The 24017-nt window shown below is 44.5% G+C and overlaps 3 protein-coding genes and 1 pseudogene across 3 annotated transcripts; 2 read left to right on the plus strand and 2 right to left on the minus strand.

Annotated features, from left to right (window-relative positions):
* Nucleotides 1–2317: 2317 nt before the first annotated feature.
* Nucleotides 2318–11839, plus strand: LOC147976789 (tau-cadinol synthase-like; annotated as a pseudogene).
* A 148-nt stretch (nt 11840–11987) lies between these two features.
* Nucleotides 11988–17327, minus strand: EMB1691 (Methyltransferase MT-A70 family protein). The gene is made up of 7 exons (XM_087519045.1): nt 17150–17327; nt 14530–16401; nt 14349–14432; nt 13898–14002; nt 13678–13786; nt 12495–12646; nt 11988–12376 (listed from the first exon to the last, which is right to left on the minus strand). The coding sequence occupies exons 2-7, from the start codon at nt 16318–16320 to the stop codon at nt 12230–12232; spliced, it is 2388 nt and encodes a 795-aa protein (XP_087375171.1). The 5' UTR covers nt 16321–16401; nt 17150–17327; the 3' UTR covers nt 11988–12229.
* A 12-nt stretch (nt 17328–17339) lies between these two features.
* Nucleotides 17340–19853, plus strand: LOC125528489 (Peptidase S24/S26A/S26B/S26C family protein). The gene is made up of 5 exons (XM_087519046.1): nt 17340–17548; nt 17671–17928; nt 18042–18114; nt 18198–18363; nt 19485–19853. Exons 2-5 carry the CDS (start codon nt 17775–17777, stop codon nt 19590–19592), a joined length of 501 nt encoding a protein of 166 aa, XP_087375172.1. The 5' UTR covers nt 17340–17548; nt 17671–17774; the 3' UTR covers nt 19593–19853.
* A 1095-nt stretch (nt 19854–20948) lies between these two features.
* Nucleotides 20949–22415, minus strand: POR (C-CAP/cofactor C-like domain-containing protein). The gene has a single exon (XM_048692952.2). It carries the CDS (start codon nt 22308–22310, stop codon nt 21291–21293), a length of 1020 nt encoding a protein of 339 aa, XP_048548909.2. The 5' UTR covers nt 22311–22415; the 3' UTR covers nt 20949–21290.
* Nucleotides 22416–24017: the final 1602 nt, after the last annotated feature.

The following is a 24017-nucleotide window of genomic DNA, read 5'->3' on the forward strand; positions in this document are numbered from 1 at the left end:
AAGATCCTCCAAAACCACATAGCCATTAGCTAGTCACATGCTCATATGACGCGTAGATGTGATGCTGAGGGCCCCCCTGATCTTTCGGCATGAAAATATTCCTCCAATTGACCATATGTTATTTCTGCTTATCCTTCTCCCTTTGTTAGAACAATTTGGATTGGTATTTGTCAATGTCCGCATGAACACCATCTGGCGAAAGGTGCAATCCCATAGCAAACATTGGTAGGCTGGCCATAGAAGAGGTAATGGGTGTCGATTTTCCAGCCTTAGACACCAACCTCCCCTGCCAGGGATCAACTCGGTGCACCGGCGTGCAAAAAACTCACGACCTTCTTTATCTCTATATATTTGGGATGTTCTAACCACACCTTTCCCGTCGCGTAAAAAAGTCTTTTATGTGAGATTCGTTCCTCTAGTAGTTTCGGTTTGAGCATTCCATTATTTTTTACAAACCCAGATCCGGCTCTATCCAAACTTTTCTGGTTCACCCCGAACATTACCTGCTAGTTCGACTGTCCCTAAGCAGTTTTGGGATACTAAACAAAACAAAAAAATAGGAAAAATGACTCGAATAGAAAAAATAGAAGCGGACTCAAGTTCCGGCTAACTTCAAATAGTAGGTATCTTAATTGCTATTATCTCGTGAATCCCCGTGGATTCAGAATCAATTGCATTGATCCACTTGGTTAGATCCACCCCTTATCTAGCTAAAGAATTTCTGTTTTTCCGTTGATCAAGGGAGGATTTGAACTCCTAGAGTTCAACTCATGCTCTCAACCCATGAACAACATGAGCCTGAAGCTTCTTTCATAACTCCCTGATACTACCACTTGGGATCTGGAACCTACATCCTTCATCCAGTACTAAATTAAGCTTCTGATAAGTATCCCACACAAGCACTTCCGCATAATAGCTCCACAAAAGGCGACCCTATATATTACCGGAATGACGTCGGGTACACCTGTCGTAATTTTGACTACCCAATAACCAATTTGATCCCAAGGCAAAGAGAATACCTAAGTGCCTTGTCTCTCTAAGGAACTCGATCGACATAATATCCCGTAGCTTCGGGAGAATGACCAAGAGATATTGGATTCTCTTTCGGATAGACTCTGGAAGGATAATAAATGCTGAAATGCCAACGGACCTCTGTCTACTCTAGTTACCCGATCCCATTAAAAAGCGATCAAAAAAGAGCACGCGAAGAACGAGCAGGGTGAGCTTTGGATGAATCGATCTATTATCAGGCGAGGTCTTATATCTTTCGCTCTTACTCAAGCCGGATGATAATGAATTCTCATGTCCGGTTCCTTTGGGGATGGATCCTAAAGAGTTCACCCATCCCAATAACAAAGAAATTAGACTTAAATGATTCCGCAAGGTACTTTTGAAACACCAATGAGCATATTAAATAATATATTAAATTTAAGTAAGAAAACCATACTTTAATATGGAAAGGTACACTCTATCAACCACGGATCTCAAATCTTTCACAAGAATTTTTATATCACTATCAGTTAAGTATTTTGTTCCGGTGCAAAGTCTTGCATTCCGCATGCTACATGCGCACTTCTGTCTATTTTCCAGTAAATAAAGCCAATAAATCTCAAAGGAAATTATCACAAGGATCCATTTCTCCGCCCCGATCAAATTTAACCTCCCCTAGAAAATAAAATCAAATTTAACCCACTTTTGCGGGGAAAAAATTCAATTTTTTGATGTAGCTCCTCTAAAAGTAAAATCAAATTTAACCCTTTCCAAGTTCTCAACCACCGAACCACCGCTCTTATTGGACGCAAGATTATCTGCTTTCACTCTGGTCTGATACGGATAAATCGAGGGTAAAATTGCACTGTATGAGTATTCGTCGTCTTGGTCGAGGACAAAAAAAAAATGCAAACGCAAAGGTCGTTGAAAATTCTCAGCTCCCGCTGCCAAACGGATAGATTTCCGCTCGCCGCTGACGAATCCGGTGCGTGATGGTGGGTCGACGCACACGCTCCCCCACCCCACCCGGTCTCTTCTTCCTCCCACCGGCACTTTTCTTCTGCCACTTCTTCTACGTAGCTAGCTCTGTGCTTGAGCAACACAGCTGAGTTCTTCTGCCTTGAGAAACTTTCACCAGGCGGGCAAGACCATGATGCACTTCCATGTCGTCTGTCCCAATCTGCATCTCCATATCCCCAAACCCCATCGTGTAGCGCACCCCCATGCACTGGTCTCCTCCGAGCAGGGCCTGCCCCGAGCACCCAGCCGTGTCTTTTTTTTAGCATACTGTATTCAACACATTCCAACGTGTGTGTAGAGATCGGAGAAATGGATGAGTGTGAGAGCTGATAAACTGAAGGAGGAGGTCCATGTGTTGTTTAAGACTTGCAACAACACGGTGGAAATGATGACCTTATTAGACACTGTCCAACGTCTCGGAATAGATCACCACTTCAAAGAGCAGATTGATGTTGCCTTAAATGACATCATCGGCAGCGACTTATGTAGCTCTAGCCTCCACGAAGTTGCTCTCCGGTTTCGTTTGCTTAGAGAACATGGTCTTTGGGTATCTCCAAGTATCTATGGATATGTCTTCTTTTGAATACATTTTTTTTTTAGAAAAGGAGGACGACCCCGTCCTTCTTTTGAATACATACAAGGCATTAGTTAATTCCCACAAAACATATATACTAGAAGATTGTCCAAAGCTTAGATTACTCCCTACAATTTGATATGGGCAGCATTCATAACAGTATGCCACTAGCATTTGTCCTCAGATGTTTTCAACAAATTCAAGAATGAAGATGGGACTTTTAGGATAGATATTACCGGTGACCCAAGAGGACTTTTAAGTCTATACAACGCAGCTCATCTTCTCATTCATGGCGAGCCATCACTCTAAGAAGCCATCTCTTTTGCAAGTCATCACCTTGAATCGATGAGAGACAGTCTCAAGTCCCCTTTAGCTGAGCATGTTAAGCTTGCCTTTGACGTACCTTTGCCACGGACCGTTAAGAGGGTGGAAACAGTGCATTATATCTCGGAGTACCAACATGAGGAAGGGCATAACCCAACTCTACTGGAGTTCACGAGGCTGGATTTTAACCTTCTGCAGCATGTCCACTTGAAGGAACTCAAATATCTTACTAAGTATGTCTCTTGTATCCACTACTCATTTAAGATGGAACCAATAAAGATTCATGCCTTTATGTAATGTATCCTACACATATATGTTTCTCACCGTCCATCTAATCACAGTTTAGTAGGAATAATTTCTTTTACTAAACTATCAAACTAGTTCAAATAAATATTTCCAGGTGGTCCGATGATTTTTATGGATATGTGGGGCTAAACTATGTTCGGGACCGTGTGGTGGAGGGCTACTTTGCACCATATGCGTCTACCATGAGAAAAACTTCACCCTATCAAGAATATTCTTTACCAAGCTGATGGTGCTAATGACCATGATAGTTGACACATATGATTCCCATGCTACCATAGAGGAAGTTCGGCGGCTAAATGCGGCTATACAAAGGTTAGTAGTTTTGATTTACCTGCTTATACGGAAAAGTAGTAACATACAATGCAAGGAGTGGCTGAATTAATTTTTCTTTGAACTATCTTCATGCAATGCAATCTAACATGCAGATGGGATGAGAACGCAACTTCTCTTCTACCCGACTACTTGAAAAGGTTCTATAATGAACTCTTGAAGATCTTTAAGGATGCCGAGGATGAAGCATTCATTGACACCTACCATGTTGCCGATGCTAGGAAAGCGGTACATCATCGTGTACCTTATATATATTTATATAGAAAATCAGGATAATGAAAAAGTGGACTCATGTCTTCTACCACAAAGAACCACATAATCTAGTTTATTATAATGTTTAGGGCAGTTAAAATAGAAAAGCATGACACTTCATAACCACGGAGGGTTCCAAAAGGGAGATTGCTACATAAATAGTGACATGCGACACAAAAAGAACTATGATGCATAGATCCATGAACTAAACTTCCATCCTAATCAAGCAAAGACCTCCCAAGACACAATCTTCAATCCCCATCAAGCTAATTCGTCTGCCCTATGTAGTGGTCGCCACGATTACAACAATGTGGTGCACAAGAATATAACCTACATAGGATTAGAACTTTTTTGTTATCAATTTAAGATTTGGGACGTATTTCATTTTTCGTTCATTGCACTCACTAGGGATACACACATCCATTTAAATATGATGTGCAGAGGCAAATCTTAGCTAGGGCCGAACTGGGCCATGGCCCGCCTAGGTCTTTTGCACTTCTTGTTGGAAATATGAGCAATTTACCAAATGATTTTATTAACAGAAATACTAGATAAAGCATGAGTAATATAATAGAGATAAAACAAGTCATGCGTTCTGACAGAGAGAAGGTAAATAGCTTCTGCATATATGAACCGTAGCCTAGCATATCTATAGCAGCCAGTAGAACTAGTTGCATATATGAAGTAGAACCGATCATGTGTAGGACAAGGACTAGAACAAGGAACTGCGGCAGAACCTTTAACAGGAAAGACAGGAACACGTACAGGACAGCAGCAGCAGAAGCGGTGGACTTGGGGTCGGTGTCCTCGCCTGCCATGTCGTCGAGGAGGTCGTGGATGTCGGGGAAGAAGTCGTCGTCGGGGAAGTAGTCGTCGGCGACCGGATCGTCCGTGATGAAGCAGCCAGTAGTCGCGCTGAGCGCTCCCCAAAAACCTTATCACCCTTCTCCCGTACAGGACTCAAAAGGTGCGGTTTCGGAGGCCTACTGTCCCGACCTGCGGTGCACGCCGCAAGACGGGATGGGGAAGAACGTAGCAGCAGCGCAGTGCTCGGAAACTTGTGGCGAGAGGAGGAAGAGATTTAGGTGCGCCTCTCTAAGGGGAGCGACCTCCCTTTTATAGGCGCAAGAGAAGGAGGCGAGAGGCTGCGCCGGGAGCTGAAGGGAACGCGGGAGATGAAACGAACAGTCAGCAGCCGAAGGGTGCAGCTTTCGTATTCAATATCCACTACAGCAAAAACTTTCCAGCTCCCGAGTGACCCTGCGTATACCCATAGTGCGTGGCAAAAATTTAGATATCGGCTCGGCTCATTCCCGTAACCCGCAGGGCGTCGTGACGAGGCGTGGCGTGGCGTGGCGAGGCGGGCGGCGGAGGAGGAGCGCGCGTGGATATCCCTCTTGTTCTCATGCTCGTACAAGTGGGGAAAGAACCTCCCTTATAAGGAGGTCCAACTCCCACTAAACTAGCAATGTGGGACTAAACTTTAGTAGTATCCCTTACCTTGCACAAATGGGCTAAGTGGGCCTCTAGGATTTATTAGGAATTTCTGAAATAGTTATTGGGCTGCCCAAAATAGACTAAATTCCAGCAACCCCCCACCAGATCCCAGAGGCACACAGAAATTTGCCTTTGGTTCCAAAACACTGTTTTATATATCGGTACTGCAGTGGAGACTGTTAAGTTGAACTTCCACCTAGAACTCTATGCTACACTAGTGAGCAACTTGAACAGTAAACTGGGCCTTGAACTGCAAGTTTTCTGCGAATCTAGCTTCACATAAAGCCTTGACCGATACGTGGCTACCGTGGGTCTTCCCCGCGGGTGGAGCTTATGCGTCATACTCCGTGACCTTTCATGAGTTTACTAGAGAGAACCCTACTCTCATAGATTGCGACGTTTGACAATCAGACTCATATATGTGTGTTCTTCAAAAGATATTCTGCAGGATAACATCTCTGCTTAAATAAGCCACTTAGAACACATTAAGATATATATCAACCTGCCATGCAGATTAGGAGAGTATTGCATCTTCATGGAGTGGTATTGTGAATAGTAAGGATACTCTCCTCTCAGTTGACCAACAGCTTGTCTTCCACATCTAATTCACGGGATCTCCGATCACAAAGAATAGGTTACCACTGTGAACAACTCATATTGTGGGTCTCATACCCATCTCCCTCGATGCATTATCTATCACATTACGTGATAGACCCTTGGTAAAAGGATCTGCCAGATTTTTAGACGTTTGGATATAATCCAACGTAATAACTCCGGAGTTTTTCATTTTCCTGACAGACTTTAACCTTCTCTGAACGTGTCTTGATGACTTCATCTTATCCTTTGAACTGCTCACTTTCATGATCACAGTTTGATTGTCGCAGTTCATAAGGACACCCGGTACAGGTTTCTCAACAACCGGCAAGTCATTCAAGAGCCGACGAAGCCAATCTGCTTCAACCGTAGCTGTATCTAGTGCTGTGAGTTCTGCTTCCATTGTTGACCTCGTTAAGATGGTCTGCTTGCAAGACTTCCAAGAAACAGCGCCACCTCCATGAGTGAATACATAACCGCCCGTGGCTTTTATCTCATCAGCATCTGAGATCCAGTTTGAGTCACTATACCCTTCAAGCACCTTTGGATGCCCGGTGTAGTGAATTCCATAATTTGCAGTGCCTTTCAAATAACGCAAAACTCTTTCTAGAGCTTTCCAATGCACATCTCCTAGTTTTGAAACAAACCGACTCAGTTTGCTAATAGCAAAAGAGATGTCAGGTCTTATAGCACTGGCTAAGTACATAAGCGAGCCAATAATCTGAGAATACTTCAATTGGTCTCTAGCAATTCTTCAATTCTTTCGAAGCAACACACTAGCATCATATGGTGTTGGAGAGGGCTTGCAGTCACTATAGCCAAAGCGACTCAAGATCTTTTCCACATAGTGAGATTGAAGCAATGTAATCCCACCATCATCGTCTCTCAACAACTTGATGTTCAGAATGACATCAGCCACTCCTAAATCCTTCATCTCAAAACAACGAGATAGGAAATCCTTTACCTCCTTAATAACATTCAGATTGGTTCCGAAAATCAGTATGTCATCAACATACAAGCACAGGATAACTCCCTCGCCCCCACCATGGCGATAGTACACACATTTGTCATCTTCGTTCACAACAAAGCCTGCAGCTGTTAAAATTCTTTCAAACTTCTCATGCCACTGTTTGGGTGCTTGCTTAAGTCCGTACAAAGACTTCAGCAACTTGCACACTTTCCCTTCCTGACCATCTAGTACAAACCCATCTGGTTGTTCCATATAAATTTCCTCGTCCAACTCTCCATTTAGGAAAGCAGTCTTAACATCCATTTGATGAACGAGAAGACCATGCGAGGCAACTAGTGAAAGTAGAACTCGAATAGTGGTCAGTCGAGCCACAGGTGAGTAAGTATCAAAGAAGTCTTCACCTTCCTTTTGGGTATAACCCTTAGCCACGAGCCGAGCCTTGTACTTTTCAATAGTACCATCAGGCCTAACCTTCTTCTTGAATACCCATTTGCATCCTATAGGTTTGTACCCATAAGGACGATCAGTTATTTCCCAAGTTTCATTTGCCAAGATGGAATCCATCTCGCTACGAACCGCTTCCTTCCAGTAGTCAGCATCTTCAGATGCATAGGCCTCTGAAATAGAACTGGGAGTGTCATCTATGAGGTACACAAGAAAATCATCACCAAAGGACTTTGCAGTCCTCTGTCTCTTGTTCCTAATAGGAACTTCATTGTTTTCCTCCACAGGACTTTCAAAGTGTTTCATCGAAATTTTAGGTTCGGTAATTGTAACTGGTTCCTAATTCGATGAACTAGGCATCTCCTGATTAGATGAGGTAGCCATATCCTTCATGGGAAAGATATCTTCAAAGAAAGTCGCATCATTCGACTCCATGATCGTACCGACATGCATGTCAGGTACCTCAAATTTTACAACCAAGAATCTATAGCCAATGCTATGAAAAGCATATCCCAGGAAAACACAATCCATAGTCTTTGGTCCAAGTTTCCGCTTCTTTAGAATTGGAACGTTGACTTTTGCCAAACAGCCCCATGTTCGCAGATAAGAGAGTTTTAACATTTTCTTCTCCCATTCCTCGAATGGAGTTATCTCTTTGTTCTTTGTGGGAACTCGGTTTAGGACATGACATGCAGTCAATATCGCCTCCCCCACCATGCCTTGGAGAGACCTGAAGTGTCTAACATGGCGTTAACCAAATCTGTTAGAGTACGGTTCTTTCTTTCGGCCACCCCATTTGACTGAGGTGAATAGGGAGGCGTTCTCTCATGGATTATACCATGTTCTGCACAAAAAGCATCAAATTCATTGAAAAAATACTCTCCACCACGGTCGGACCTAAGCCTCTTGATTTTTCGATCAAGTTGGTTTTCCACTTCGGCTTTATAGATCTTGAAAAAGTTCAAAGCCTCATCCTTAGACTTCAGAAGATACACACGGCAGTATCTAGTGGAGTCATCAATTAACGTCATGAAATATTTCTTTCCACCTTTTGTCAACACACCATTCATTTCACATAGATCTGAATGTATGAGCTCTAGTGGTGCAAGATTTCTTATTTCCGCAGTCGTGTGAGACTTACGAGGTTGCTTAGCTTGCACACACACTTGACACTTAGATCCCTTGACGGTGGTGAAACTAGGGATTAAGTTCAACTTCGCTAGTCGCGACATGCAACCAAAGTTAACATGACAAAGACGTGAATGCCACACATTGGATTCACTATTGTTGCAAATATGATTAACAACTTTATTGCAAACGTCTGATAAGGATAAACGAAACAAGCCTCCTAACTCAAAGCCTTTACCAACAAAGGTTCCATACTTGGATATTACAAATTTATTCGACTCAAAGACAAGCTTGTAGCCATCTCTACACAGAAGAGATCCGCTAACAAGATTTTTATTGACGGAGGGGACATAATGCACGTTCTTCAGCCGCACGATCTTCCCCGAAGTAAACTTCAGATCGACCGTGCCAACACCACGAACAGAAGCACTTGAACCGTTGCCCATCAGCACGGTTGAAGTCCCTGCGGTCTGGTAAGACGAAAACATGGAAATATCACCGCATACATGCACATTAGCACCCGTGTCAATCAACCAGTCAGGAGAATGACATACTGAAAGAATAGTGGGAAATATACCATACCCAGCATCCTTCATGTCAGTGTCTCCAATGACAACATTAGCGGTCTTGCCGCCTTTCCCAGGATGACGCTTGTCAAAGCGATTAGGGCAACTAGGAGCCCAATGATCAGGATCCCCACACACATGACAAGCACCTTTCTTCTTGCCATTCTTCTTCTTGAAGTTCGTGTGTTGCACAGCCTTGTTCTTCCCATCAAACTTTGCTTTACCATCAAACTTGCCCTTGTTCTTGAACTTGTGGGGCTGGAAGTTCTGCTTCTGTACCATATTGGCACTAGATCCTCCGTCAATACCTCGAGCACGTGTGTCCTTTGCTCTCGCCTTTTCTTCCACATCAAGAGTGTCAATGAGATCCGGGACGGAAAACTCCTGCCTCTTATGCTTCAGCAAGGTAGCAAAGTTCCTCCATGAAGGAGGAAGTTTAGTGATGATACCTCCGGCAACAAACTTGTCCGGTAGCATACAACTGAAGTGCTCAAGTTCTCTAGCAAATGATTGTATCTCATGAGCTTGCTCAACCACGGAGCGCTCTTCAGTCATCCTGTAATCATAGAATTGCTCCATGATGTACAGCTCAGTGCCAGCATCCGAGACCCCAAACTTGGCCTCGAGTGCATCCCACATATCTTTTCCATTATCAATTGACGCATAAGCATCAACTATGTTCTCACCAAGAACACTCAAGAGAGCAGCCTTAAACAGAGTATCCATTTTCTGAAAAGCTTGTGCCTATTGAGCATCAAGCTCTCCTTCAGGTTTGCCGAGAGTGGCGTCATAGCAACTCATGGTTTGAAACCATAAGACTGCTCTCACGCGCCACCTCTTATAGTGGATACCCTCAAACATAGAAGGTCTCATGGAAGCAGCAAAACCACTTGGTGTATATTGTCTATGATAAGGTTTTTGGATTGTTGGAAATATGAGCAATTTACCAAATGATTTTATTAACAGAAATACTAGATAAAGCATGAGTAATATAATAGAGATAAAACAAGTCATGCGTTCTGACAGAGAGAAGGTAAATAGCTTCTGCATATATGAACCGTAGCCTAGCATATCTATAGCAGCCAGTAGAACTAGTTGCATATATGAAGTAGAACCTATCATGTGTAGGACAAGGACTAGAACAAGGAACTGCGGCAGAACCTTTAACAGGAAAGACAGGAACACGTACAGCACAGCAGCAGCAGAAGCGGTGGACTTGGGGTCGGTGTCCTCGCCTGCCATGTCGTCGAGGAGGTCGTGGACGTCGGGGAAGAAGTCGTCGTCGGGGAAGTAGTCGTCGGCGACCGGATCGTCCGTGATGAAGCAGCCAGTAGTCGCTCTGAGCGCTCCCCAAAAACCTTATCACCCTTCTCCCGTACAGGACTCAAAAGGTGCGGTTTCGGAGGCCTACTGTCCCGACCTGCGGTGCACGCCGCAAGACGGGATGGGGAAGAACGTAGCAGTAGCGCAGTGCTCGGAAACTTGTGGCGAGAGGAGGAAGAGATTCAGGTGCGCCTCTCTGAGAGGAGCGACCTCCCTTTTATAGGCGCAAGAGAAGGAGGCGAGAGGCTGCGCCAGGAGCTGAAGGGAACGCGGGAGATGAAACGAACAGTCAGCAGCCGAAGGGTGCAGCGTTCGTATTCAATATCCACTACAGCAAAAACTTTCCAGCTCCCGAGTGACCTTTCGTATACCCATAGTGCGTGGCAAAAATTTAGATATCGGCTCGGCTCATTCCCGCGTCGCGTCGCGTCGCGTCGAGTGGCGCACGGCGGAGGAGGAGCGCGCGTGGATATCCCTCTTATTCTCATGCTCGTACAAGTGGGGAAAGAACCTCCCTTATAAGGAAGTCCAACTCCCACTAAACTAGCAATGTGGGACTAAACTTTAGTAGTATCCCTTGCCTTGCACAAATGGGCTAAGTGGGCCTCTAGGATTTATTAGGAATTTCTGAAATAGTTATTGGGCTGCCCAAAATAGACTAAATTCCAGCACTTCTTTCTTTACCTATGCTTTGGAGCCTTGCCCAGCCCATCACCTGCAGTTCTCTCCTTTGGGTTGGCCCGTCCAGGTTTTCTTTGGAGCTCCGCCACTGATGATGTGTACATGCTATGATCTGTCACACCTTTTGCTTGCACGGTCAATTTGTTGTCTTCTGTGCAGTTTCAGAAATTTTCTACTTATCATCTCCAAGAAGCCGAATGGTCACATGATAATCACAAGCCAAGCTTTGAAGATTTCCTGAATTTATCATCCATGTCTGTTGGTTTAGCAGGGCCTATCTGTAGTTTTGATGGTTGGCATGGGCGATGAAGTAACCAAGGAAGCATTTGAGTGGGCAGCAAGTTGCCCTAGTATCATTATAGCAGGCGGGAAGATATTGCGTCTATTTGATGACATTGCTGCATTGAAAGTATGATCTTTTTTGGATTTTGTCCCAATTATAATCTTTTACTGCAACGACCACTCAAAAAGCAATGTACCAAAATTGGTAATGTTGTATAAACTTGTAGGGCGAGAAGGCCAAGGCGGATGTGGCAACCTGTTTGGAGTCTTACATGGTCGAGCATAAGGTCACAAGCGAGGTTGCTATTGCCAGAATCCATTCGCTGATTGAAGCTGAATGGAAAACAATAAATGAAGCTCGCCTTGAACATGGGGCACCGCTCCCGGTGGTGAAGCGGATTTTAAACTTGATTAATAGTGGGACCATATACTATGCGGATCAGAAAGATGGATTCACCTTTGGCATGCATCTTCAAAAGACTATTGAGAGCCTCTTCGTCCACCCCATTCCTATGTAGTAGGTTCCAATGGTGGCGTGACAATTTGCATAAGTCACTGTAAGATCTTATTTCAAACAATATTTGCGACGGCACAGCCAACAGAGAGGTGATCACAGTTCTCCGGCGCAGAGTTACACATTACACACAAGAAAGGCATTAAGCCACTCCAAGTGCCCAAACGCAAATCCATCAGATCACTACATGCATGCACGCGCAAAGGTAAAGCTTCTTATTCTGATTGCCACAGTTTCATCGAAACATCCATCATCCATGACACTGACATACAGTACATTTTTCCGACGACAAGTGGCTCAAACTCTCCCTACAAGGTGTAAAATAAAAGCTACAGATATGGAAAAATAAATGTAGCCACCACTGCAGCTTGAAAACAGATCCCGGTTCACCGAGCTCCATGGAGGGGGGTTTTCCGCCATTAGCGCAGATGCTGTCAGTTCTTCGGCGGGGGTGACTTGGGCCTGAGGCCCTCGATCTCCGGAGTCGTCACGATCAGATGCGGAGCCCCAGGAGGAGGGTTTCGCCCGCCGCCTCCCTGCCACACCTTCCCATCGCTGTCCGCAAAGTTCTTGTTATACGCCTGCAATAGTGAAGTTTCTTAGCAGAGATGACATTGATGTGTGGAGCTCGTGCCAATGCATATATGCTCTGGTGTAACTGTGTCCATGAGCATACAAGTTGAAGATCCAGCTTTCTACCTCTTTGTTGAAGTTGGAGTATGATAAGTCTTTCCCAAGCGTAAGCCAGCCAGGGCGGATGTTATGATCCTCACCAAAGAGCTCAAGGCGTCTCTTTCCAAGAGCAAAATGCTCAATGATCCTGTACATGTCATCAGGTTTCTTCGTTGAACCTGTAAAAGAAGACATATACTTCTAGGCATCACAAACGAATATTATGCTTCAAAGGATGTGTTCTTTTTTTTTAAAAGGCTATACTTCAAAAAACAATGTAAACATAAGGAATTCTGAAATATACTCCAAGCTGTCAACAAATGGATAGCTAGATATCTGTACCATGATCATAGAAGAGAAAGTAGTAAGACCTTCCTTAGTAACTTCACCAAAATATGTGTTTTTCTTTCAAGCATACCAAAATCATGAAAATGACCAAGGAATAGCTAACTTGCAAAAGGCTATCACGGAAGGATAAATAGTACGATTATTTAGCCGAGCCAAAAACATCTGCTCATCTTCCACGTCCCATTACCTTTATGCCAAGAATCAACAGTACAACACATGAAATCTCTAACATCTCCTTTTAAATGTGCACACTCGTGCATTATAGAAATCTTAAAAATATTTTACATGAACAAACGTTTCTCCAATCTTGGACATACTTTGATGGTTCTCATGAGATTATTATGCAGAAAATGCACGCATACTGGCACACTTGCTACAGCTGCTTCAGGATAATCAACGCCATATTGTTTTGTTTGAGTTTCAGTTAGTGTTACAAGGATTATATTCAGAGTTCAAGCTTCATATGGGCAGGTCAACAAGAAAATAGCGGCAACAAAGATGTGCTACTCTGGTCACTACTGTAAGACGTTTTGGTAGTTCAAATTGAACTGCCAAAACGTCTTATATTTAGGAACAGAGGTAATACAATTTTCTTCAAACCAGTCATAATAAACCAATCCTTCGACAAGCCAGATAGAATATGCTTTTATCAACAAATCAAATTCTTTTAAAAATCATACTCCACTTTTCATGGGCCAAACCATAGAAATTCATACCATGACAACAAAGACAAAACAGTGAATTTAATTTCATACATGAACAAGACAGGAAAGGAAAAGAGGCCTCAGAACAGTTTAGAAGACAGATATCATAAACGAAGAATAACAATAAGCATTATAAATGGCAGCTACGTGATAGATACCATCAGTGGGTTCTTCAGCTATTATTATATCAGTGTCGATATTCGCGTGGATGACATGACCATCAGTGCTACGGCGTACCGTTCCTTTTATACCCATCAAACAATGCTCCTGCACAAGGAAAGATGGATACTTCACAAGAATCCCAGAGACATGGGGAAATTGCAAAGTAAAAAACAGAAATAATGCTATAAAACATATAATACTTAATAACAGCACTACCTTTGAATGCTGCAACAATGTACGAGAATCATGCCGCAGACCTGATGATGCATTTTTCTTGTTGGTTTTCACCCAGCAAACATCCTCACACCTACGAAATCCCCACTGGACAAAAGAGATGTTTCAGCTAGCTTCATCTATTATTACGTTTCATCATTCAGCTGGAAACTGTATGACAGATCTAAATTAAATAAAACAGTGCACATATCTTTTGAAACAGATGAATACATTCGAAAGAATGTGAGATTTATGCAGATTGGAGTTTGATTGCAACTAAACGGAATGGCAATGACAGAAACATGATCAAAATGCATTGTGGCTATAATGTTTTGGAGAGGACACATGAGCCTGGATGGCCTTCTGTAAGCTGGCATCATGCCCAGAAAAATTGACAACAAAGCAGAACATAAAACTGCATGTGTTATATTACTGAAAGAGAAAGCTGTCTCACCTTCTTCAAACATTGACGGCCCTGTTCAAGACCTACGCCATCACCAACCCAAAGGAAGAGAAAAGAGGGGGTATCAGCTATAGCCTGTTGATTCAAACAATTGACGGAAGTATATTAATAATTCTGTGGCATAAAATGAACACCCTTAAAAAGGATGAAACAACCAGACAAGAACAACAACCTCAATCTTCAAATTCATAATCTCCTCAGCGTTCCAATATTCAATATGATCTGTTATTCCTGGTGCACGATGAACATACTCTTCCCATGGTGGATCCACAAGAATAACATCAAACTTTGTACCAAAAAATTCTGGAGAAAGAACATGTTGCCGTAGATCACACTTAAAATACATCGGTGGTGAAGCAGCGTTAGTAACAATTTCGTCCTTCCTCTGTATGAGTTCTCTCAATTTTGGATAGTCCTCCGCTACACTTGTAAGATCCAGTTCTCTAATGAAGTTTTGAGGTCGCATGCCAGTGTCCACAAAGTTCTGAGAGTAATCATTCTGTTCACCCCTTGAAGGAGCTTTTCTGATCGGTGCACCATGCCTATGTGGCACCCAACCACCAGATGGCTTATCATGTGTCATTTCACGATTTTGTGTGCTCATCTGGTTAAAACCCAATCCTGACATATTCGTTGGAGTGCCCATTCCTGGGCCCATTTGATTTAAGTGAACATTATGAACAGGTCCAGCTCCCATACTTGGAGTGAACCTATGCTCACCAGCAACTGGAGGAGGGATGTGAAGGTTAGGTGGAACAGAAAGCATGTTGACATCAACACCTCCTGCTCCAGGCCACACCATAGGTCCAGGAAACGGCGGCATGAAAACACCAGGTAGAAGAGGAGGACCTGGAGAATGGGGAATATTTGGCCCCATATGTTGCATTTGCCCTGGTGGCAGGGCGAGTGCACCAAATGAAGGTGGCGGCATAAGTGGCACCGGAACTCCAATTCTCTGAGAATCCCTTCCAGTTGGCCTCCCCCTTCCTCTAGAGGATCTATCACCTTTAGGCCCTTGCTGAGTAAATGGAGAAACCATGCTGGTGCCACCACTTTGATCTGCTTCAGGATGATTGGTGCTACTATCATCAGTTGTTCCGGGAGCTCCCACATCAGATCTTCTTCCAGAAACAGAGCCCTCTCGCCCGAAATCAAAATTGCTATTTGGCCTGATCTCTATTGAATCAGACCTGTCATACCGATTTCCATAGGTTGAAGAACCTCTGAAACTTTCAGATCTACCCCTGGAATCCTGCCGGTACCCAGCGCGACCCTGAAAACTCGTACCATCTAACCTTTCCTGTGTGCTCCTCCATTCAGAAACATTTGCCTCTTTAGGATCTCGCAGTTGACGGCTCCTCGAGTACTGCTCAGATCCTTCAACCTCTTGTGTTTTCACATTCCAACTGCTGTCTCTCCCTCTGTCTGGTGTATCCGGTATTTGTGAAGGTGGAGCGTCTCTATTCCTTCTATCCCCTGATGACTCCCATCCATCGTTACCCACTCTGGGTGACGTCTCCTCTTTTTCCACACCACCCTTGCTTTCATGTCCGTATTCCACTGTATGCCCAAGAATCTCTTCCTTTTGATGACTTTGATCCGCTGGTCTGCCATCTTCATTGATGTTCTCGGCCATAGCAGATCCCCTCCTCTCATTGATATCCTCATCGGACCTCCCGCCCCTTGAACTACTAGAGTCCACACCTTTTCTAATTCCACCCGACTCATCTGCATGGCCATGAATCATCTCTTTTTCCCTGCTATGCTTATTATGGTCAGAAGAATAACCACCATCTCTTGTATCAGCCCTGTCTGCAGAAGTTTCACTTCTTGAAGAGTCCCAACCTTTCCTGTCGTCTCTCTCCTTGGAACCATCAGGACTTCTCCTTGGAATCTTTGGTGATCTTAGGTCTCCTATCACATGATAGTCATCTTCTTCGGCATTAGATTTAGACCCATCCATCAGCCAACTGCAATTGTTGCTACCTCTCTTCCTAGGATTACAACCGAGTTGAGAAGCTTTGGCTGGAACCTTCAGATTCCACTGCATAGAGAAACATTTTATCAGAAAAGCGAACTTCGGAATAAGAAAATCAAGGAAACAAGGTCTTGCGTGAAAAGGAAATCTAAACCTAAAGTATGTGAAAGATTAGAACAAGTTTGAGCCAGATTCAGCATAAAGTGAATCGATGGAAACCAAAGTGTAGCACTGGACCAAAATCTAAAACTGGACTCTGGGAAGAACCAACGCACTGCATAGCACATATTGAGTAGCACGCCTGATTATCCACCGGCCCCAGAACAGGTGAGAACAAGCGATTGCATGGCATTACCACCAAAAAGAGAAGTTCAAGCCTGGTAAATGGATCAATGTAGTTATCAAGTCACCTACCCACCACCACATCATGTGATTATTAAGCTACTGGCAAGTCGTCAAAAATCTCGAGGCTGTTCAATGACTAAATCCAACAAATTTGCTGCAACAAAAACACAGAGCGGGGAGCAGACAGGGGGCGGACCTAAACGCCCCAAATTCGTGAAGTAAATCACTTGGGCGGCTAAAAGTTCGCGCGTCACTAAATCAATCGCCGAGGACGCAGGGACCGGGTGGAGGAAGCAGGGACGCCCGTGTCGACGCTAAGCTGCGGCACGGCGGGAGCTCTAGGGCGCGGCGGCAGCGGACGACAGGAGAGATTTCATAGCCGCACTGGGCGGGATTGGAGCCCGGGGAGGGGTTATAGCACGCACGCGAGCGGCTCGGGAGAGGAGGGAAGAGGGAGCGGGGGGCTTACCGGAGCGGGAGGGGTCCGCCGACCTGCGACGTTCGAACGCGGCGCGGTCGGTGGGGTGGTCGCCGCCGCCGCCGCCGACGGTGGGAGGTGCAGCGAGGGTTTGGGTGAGGGTCGGAGAGGCGGCCTAAACCAACAGAACTAGTACAGAAGAGAGGCCCCGCTGTTTGATATGGGCCGTTGATTACGCGATCGGACGGCGGGCCGTAAGCGCTTCGTTAATTACCCTGCGGCCTCCGACGCCCCGACGACTCAAGCCATCCGCCGCCGACGCCACCACACACCGGCGTCGTCGTCGTCGCCGCCGCCACTCCCGCCGCTCTTCCTCGCCCACCTCCACGGAGCCACTCCAAAGCCTTGGTCGCCAGCCTCCACCCCCACGGAACCGAGGAAGATTTCTCGGTAAGAGCCTCGGCTGCTTGGATTTGGTCCATCTTACATCTAAGTGTTCGTCTGCACCATCCACTAGATTAGCTGCATAATTATTCGCCGTACTGACGGACTAGCACCGTACATCTCTGCAGTGTCTCCGCTTCGGAGCTCGGTTCACTGCATTTCTGCCGTGTGTCTGCACTTCAGAGGTTCAGTTCAGATACTACCTGTATGCAGTGACTGGATAGTTTGGATAATGGGAACCCGCAATCAGCTTTGGTCGATCGCCAAGATGTCGGTGACCGGGGGTGTAATCGGCATCACCATTTCCAACCGCTACGTCACCGTGGTGGCCATAAAGGGCCACTCGATGCATCCCACCATGACGGGCACCGACAGCGCCTTGCGAGGTATTCGTGGCTTTGGTTTCTACATATCAGTGCAGGCATGGCATGAGAGTTGGATTATCCTGCAATCCATACTCAATGATTTTGTGCTGACCAGGTTGCTCGGCTCGAACCAGGTGACATCGTGTTAGCGGAGAAGGGCTGCCTCGATCAGTACAAATTCTCCCGTGGAGATGTCATTTTGTTCAAGTATGTGCCATGATATTGCTGGAAAATAGCGGAAAAGAAAATATCACGAGAATCCATACAACGATTTTTTTTTCTGTTTGCAGATGCCCTAGTAATCACAAGGAAGTGTTTGTGAAGAGACTGATTGGCTTACCTGGTGAGTGGATACAGCTCCCTGCGTCTTCTGAGATAATTAAGGTCCCACAGGGGCATTGCTGGGTTGAAGGGGATAATGCTGCTAGAAGCTGGGATTCAAGATCATTTGGCCCAGTAAGTTACTTCATCTCCATTTCTTTTTCAACTTAAGAGATTAGCCTACTTTGATTTGGCTGATTTGGGAAAATGTTCAAGCCTATGGAGTAGTTGTTTGAGTGTAATATATTAATGACCCCAGTCTCTTTATATCGTATTGATGGGCTAGAAGCTTGTTTGTTCAACGGTGGAGTTTTGCCGCATTTTGATCCTCTGTGCCAGCACTCATAGTACTATGCAAATTGACATTGTGAGTTCCTTCAATAGAAAAAACGGGCACCTAAAATATGCATATATTATGTACCGTATGATGGGGATGGGCATATTAATCTCACTGCATGTATATGACCCTTAAGATTTGCACCAGAAATCTATGGATAGATGTGCAGTTGGCGCTTCTAAGGTTAACATTAAGTGATAGAAAATAATCTAGCAAACTTCTTAGAGTATGCCAATTTGTTGTAGGCTTCATTTTTGTGGGTTCTTCTTTTAACAATGCTATGTAAATGCTACGTATATGCTAGAACATGCCAAATTAACATGGATGACTAGCAGAACATAGTACTTGAGCTATGAGCCTCCTCCTGGTAACCTGATTATTGCAAACGTGGCTATACTTCTTTGTTTTTGTGGGGCCTGAGGCCAAAAGAATGTTACTCCAGAGTTTTCAGCATGTGATGATTCAATATTCGTGGTGCCTACCGATTGGAAATTCCATGGACTATAGTGCACTAAACTAGACATCAAATAAAAGAAAACACTAAATGAAAAACAGAATAAAGCAAAAAGGTGATACTCGGGAAAACCCATACTGTAAGTAACACATCAGTACATTAGAAGGCAGGCACATCTGTGTGCTAAGGCCCGAGGTGGAAGAGTTTTAAGCTTGGCAATCTGCGGTGGCATCTTCTTATTCATGTCGCTGCAGTGCTTGTAAAGTTGCTAACTTAGGCTATAATTAGCAATTTAGCATATATGATACAATAGATCAAACAAAGCGTTGTAATAGATACAGAAAACAAATATGTTATGTACTTTTATATTGCCTACATATTTTTTCTTTCAACTTATTATTTCATCCAGCTCTATTCTATGTTGCATCATATGACTTGTTTCACTAACGTTTGGTGTTTCTTCAGATCCCTTTAGGCCTAATAAACGGGAGGGTCACCCACATCATCTGGCCGCCGTCGAAGATGGGCAGAGTGGAGAGAAAATGGCCCGAAGATAGAATCCCGCCGTTTTGATTCGACTCCTCACCGCACGTGATGATGATCCATCCACTTTAGCCTGTTTTGTGGCTACCAGAAGTTTAGCTACCCGTTGTTCAAGTTTTGGTGAGATTTGTTCGGAAATTTCCTTTAGCCCACCATTTTTTGTTGTTGTTGCTTCCTCGTGTAAACAATTTTGTCTTCGAATTGGTCAAATGTAAAACCTCAATCGAGGCCCTTCACACTCAATCATATGTTTTGCAAACAGATACAGCTTGGCAATGAACTTTTGCAACTTGTTGTACTGGACTCAGCAGATGCAGATGGACAGAAAGAAAGAAAAAGACTAAACTAGATTTATTATTACTTCAAATTCTGCAATATGCAGCGTGTATGTAGAGCAACTAAAACCAAAAAGGCCAGCTGAAATCCTAATGCTCTCCAAGTTCCCTACCAACACACTGTAGAGTGCTACCTCCAATGACTAGTACTACTGTAATTCAGCTTCGTAAGGATGCTGAGTCTGTTCTGTAGTAGCAACGACAATATGCTGCTTAAATTTCGCCTTCATGCAATTATGTCAGCAGGTCCGGGAACAGCTTGTAGCCTTCTCCAGCTCCGGCTCCGCCCCGACAGGGATGTTGCAAAATCACTTAAAATTGGGCAATATACCAGAGTGATGCACGCCAATGCCGTGTTCCAGCAAGGGACGCGTATTTGAAACCTGCGGAAGCTTTTGCCATCATCTGAAAGAAAATCCATAGCAGTCCAAAAAAGAAAAAAAAAATGGTTTGAATGTTCACTTTCTCATCACCCCCCATTCAGGTCCATCTTGGTCATCTAGAGCATAAGCAGGATATTAAAAATCAACCAAGACATGTGCCTCCTTGAGCTACACACAAAAAAAAATCATATCCTGTAAAACGACTATCAATCTTCACATTCTCTTTTGCCGAAGCTGAAAAAGAACCATAGGATCGTCTTGATGCTAAATTATCAATTTCACCATCTTGAACATGTCACTTTTCCTCATTGGGTTTACCTGCCGAGACGCCTTCTTTCCGCCCATGTCCCCTCTTCTTGTCACTGCCACTAGCAGGAGCAAGGGCAGCCATTTCTGAAAACTGTCCTCTCTGAACTTGCCATTCTCGTCGACTATCAGGTATATATAAAGCCATCGCCTCCAGCAGGGAATACATAGTGCTGCACAGGTGTAGGTTAATACTCGGTGTATACTGTATGGGCAAGGTTGCTTATGTACCTCCAGCAGCAAATACAAAGTGCTGGAGAAGTAGGCTAACACAAATTTTACACGCAGGAAGGGAACTATGTACCAGTACCACAAAATCACGCATTTCTGCAAAATTATAAATTCCACAGCTCCTGGAGCACTGAAGGTCACAGAATTTGATAAACCAATATATTTGTACACCTGAATAAACATGTCTGGATCCAGGTGCCCATCAACCAAAACTCATACACCATGTAGGCTTCTTGCTCAGAAAACTGCATGATTTTACTAAGTATGCATAACTATGAAATAATCAACATCTTTCTGAGCACGCATTAAAGCATCTCATGCGCTTCCAATTTATCCTTAATTTGGCAAGCTCTAGATAGAATGAGATAATAAACATGAACAAACAGAACATGTAATCACCATAAGCATCAAGATTCAACCAGTCCAGAACATTAATCCAAAACTGGAGCTGAGAGCGAAACCTCCAGAGCAGCTCACTTACAATCCTCCTGTTCCTGAACTTCTGAAATGTCGACAATCGGCAGACGCTCTTCCTCCGGAACCAAGCACCAGTTTGGTGACTGCACTGCCCTGAGCCATTTGAAGTCATCCACATTGGCCCAGTTACCAGTGTCCTCTGCAAGCCCAGAGTCCCTCAGATCCTCTTCGATCCCTTCATACTTCAGAGCATGTGGTGCAAATCTCACACCGCTGCAGTCCTCAATGATCGGCCTGCTCCTCACCCGCAGGTAGAAATCTGTTTCCCTGGCTTCGTGAATCCTGATCTGATGTGCCGCCATCACAAACGTGCAGCGCTCGACATCCTCTATGAGCACCGAGCCGAAAACCGGGCCGATGAAGACGCGGCAATCTCTTAGCTTGTGAATGTACAGCGCCCGGCATTTCCCCTTGAGGTACACCTCACAGGAAACCAGATCAGCGAGCGTGAAATCCCCATCCTTCTCGTTGGCAGCTCTCAGATCCTTCACCAGGGTAGCGCCATTCCTGCTCCGGAACCCAAACCCTGGCAGGATGGCATCGGGATCAAGCTTTGGCTGCTCCGGAGGCGGCTGGGGCAGGGCAGGAGGATCTGGCAGGGGGCTCTTCGGGGTTTTGCTCTTGTTCCTGAAGGAGAACGACTTCTTGGGCCGGACCTCGGAGGCGGCGAGCTTGTGGGCGGCGCGGAGGTCGGAGACGGCGGCGAGCGCGGACCGGAGCTCGTACGGGGGGAGGGAGTGGGAGGCCTCCGCGACGAGGCGCTCGAGGTCGTCGACGGCGGAGGAGGCCGCGGCGAGGGAGGCGGCGGCGTCGTCCGGGGAGGAGCGGCAGGCGGAGAGGGCGGACTCCGCGGCGGCCTTGGCTGCGGCGAAGCGAGAGAGGAAGGCGGCGACGGGGGACGCCTCGGGGGAGCCCGCGGAGGGGGCGGCGGTGCGCTTGGAGAGGCGCTCGAGCATGGCCAGGTGCTTGCGGTTGCCGGCGGCGGCTTTGGTGCCGTCGAGATCCGGCAGCTCCATCCCGGCCGCAGCAGGTGGCGGCGCTGGAGGCTTGGATCTTACGGCTAGGTTTGGCTGCCTTCGGTGGATGCGGGCATGCGATGCGACTTGGGGGTCTGCAATCAGTAAAACTAGTGAAAACCAAAAGTTCCAAATATCACTACTGAAAATCAGTGTGTCAAAACAGCACTCATTTTCAGTTATTTCCAAAGAAAAAGGACTCATTTCAGTTTTTCCATGCCAAAATACCACTAGAGGCTAACTGATTAACATACTCAAAGAAAGACATATATGCCCTTACATACGATTATTCTGGTTTTTTACATTGTCTGTGCTCTATCATCACCAATTTTGTTTATTTACATTCCAAATGCAACAGTTAGTATCAAATAGGCCGTTTCTTTGTTGTATTTCCTTTTGCTGAAATCACTCTCTTGATTTTGGGTTCATTCATATCCAAATAACAAATGAATCAATGTCGTGTTTTCCATAATGTAGAAAGCATCGTTTGTATCAAGATGCCATAAGGTTTTTGTTCATTTATGGGTAAACCGGATACATGATTCCATCCCATATTGTTGTTTTTGTTGTTCACATATGTTAGATGCTGACAACAATATGCCTGACACTTTGGCATTCTTGTGAATGTCCTCTAAATAATTTCCAAAAAATAGTTATTGTCTCATTTCCCGATTATCTTACAAATTACAACTATGTAGGCCACGGAGCAATATGGAATACTATAAAAGTTATCATGATGCATACCATGTTAGCCTTCCCTAAATATAGTGTGTGTTATATTTTTTTAGTCAAACTTTGACCAAATTTATAGAAAATTTATCAACATCTAGAATACCAAATCAACAACACTAGATTCATCATGAGACATGCTTCCATATGGTAGACATTTGGTATTGTGGATATGGGTAATTTTCTCTGTAAACTTGATCAAAGTCTATAAATTCGATGAAAGCTAATGCACACTATATTACGGAACAACGGAAGTACAAAGACCATGATTTTTCCATCTTCCCGTCCTCTAGGTATTTGAAAGGCACTTTCTGATTCCTCGGATACTTCAAGATCTAGACTTTTCTTCACATTCAAGCATATTTTCCTACTGAAACCCAAATCATTCATAAAGTTCCAGAATTCCCACAAAATTGCAGAGGTCTCAAAATTGAAATAAAAAAATTGTGTGTTGCATAGCAAATTTGAATCCACTGTTTCACGACCATAAGCATATCGGAGGTGTCCAAAACATCCTCCCGCATTAGATGGTAGAGGATTACGTGTACAAAGACTTTTCGGTTGTCATCAACAAGGTCAGACCGGCTTCCGTATGAGAGTTGTGACAACGGCACGTCGGATGCTCGTCCTAACGACAGTTGGTAGTTTGGTTGTTCAGATGCCCCAATTTAATTTTTATTATGTTCGGGTGCTTTGTACTTATGATGAGTCTTTATAATATATCCAAATCATTTCTGCCAAAATAAAAATTGGTAGAGCAAAAGTCTAAACGCATGGGTATTATTCACTCAAATCAATTATATGATAAAGAAAAATTAACATGATCCAAAACTATCTTAGCCTTCTATGTTATTTGATCCAAGGGTCATATGATCTCTTACCTTCAAAGAGGTTAGATACTACATAGGCCATAAAAAATTTGCGGGAAGGCAATAATTCTTTTTGGAAAGGTGCCGATTAACAATGGGGAAATATACT

This window comes from Triticum urartu, chromosome 4A (genome assembly GCF_056163025.1).
Source record: "Triticum urartu cultivar PI428250 chromosome 4A, HENAU_Tu73, whole genome shotgun sequence".
NCBI lineage: Eukaryota > Viridiplantae > Streptophyta > Magnoliopsida > Poales > Poaceae > Triticum > Triticum urartu.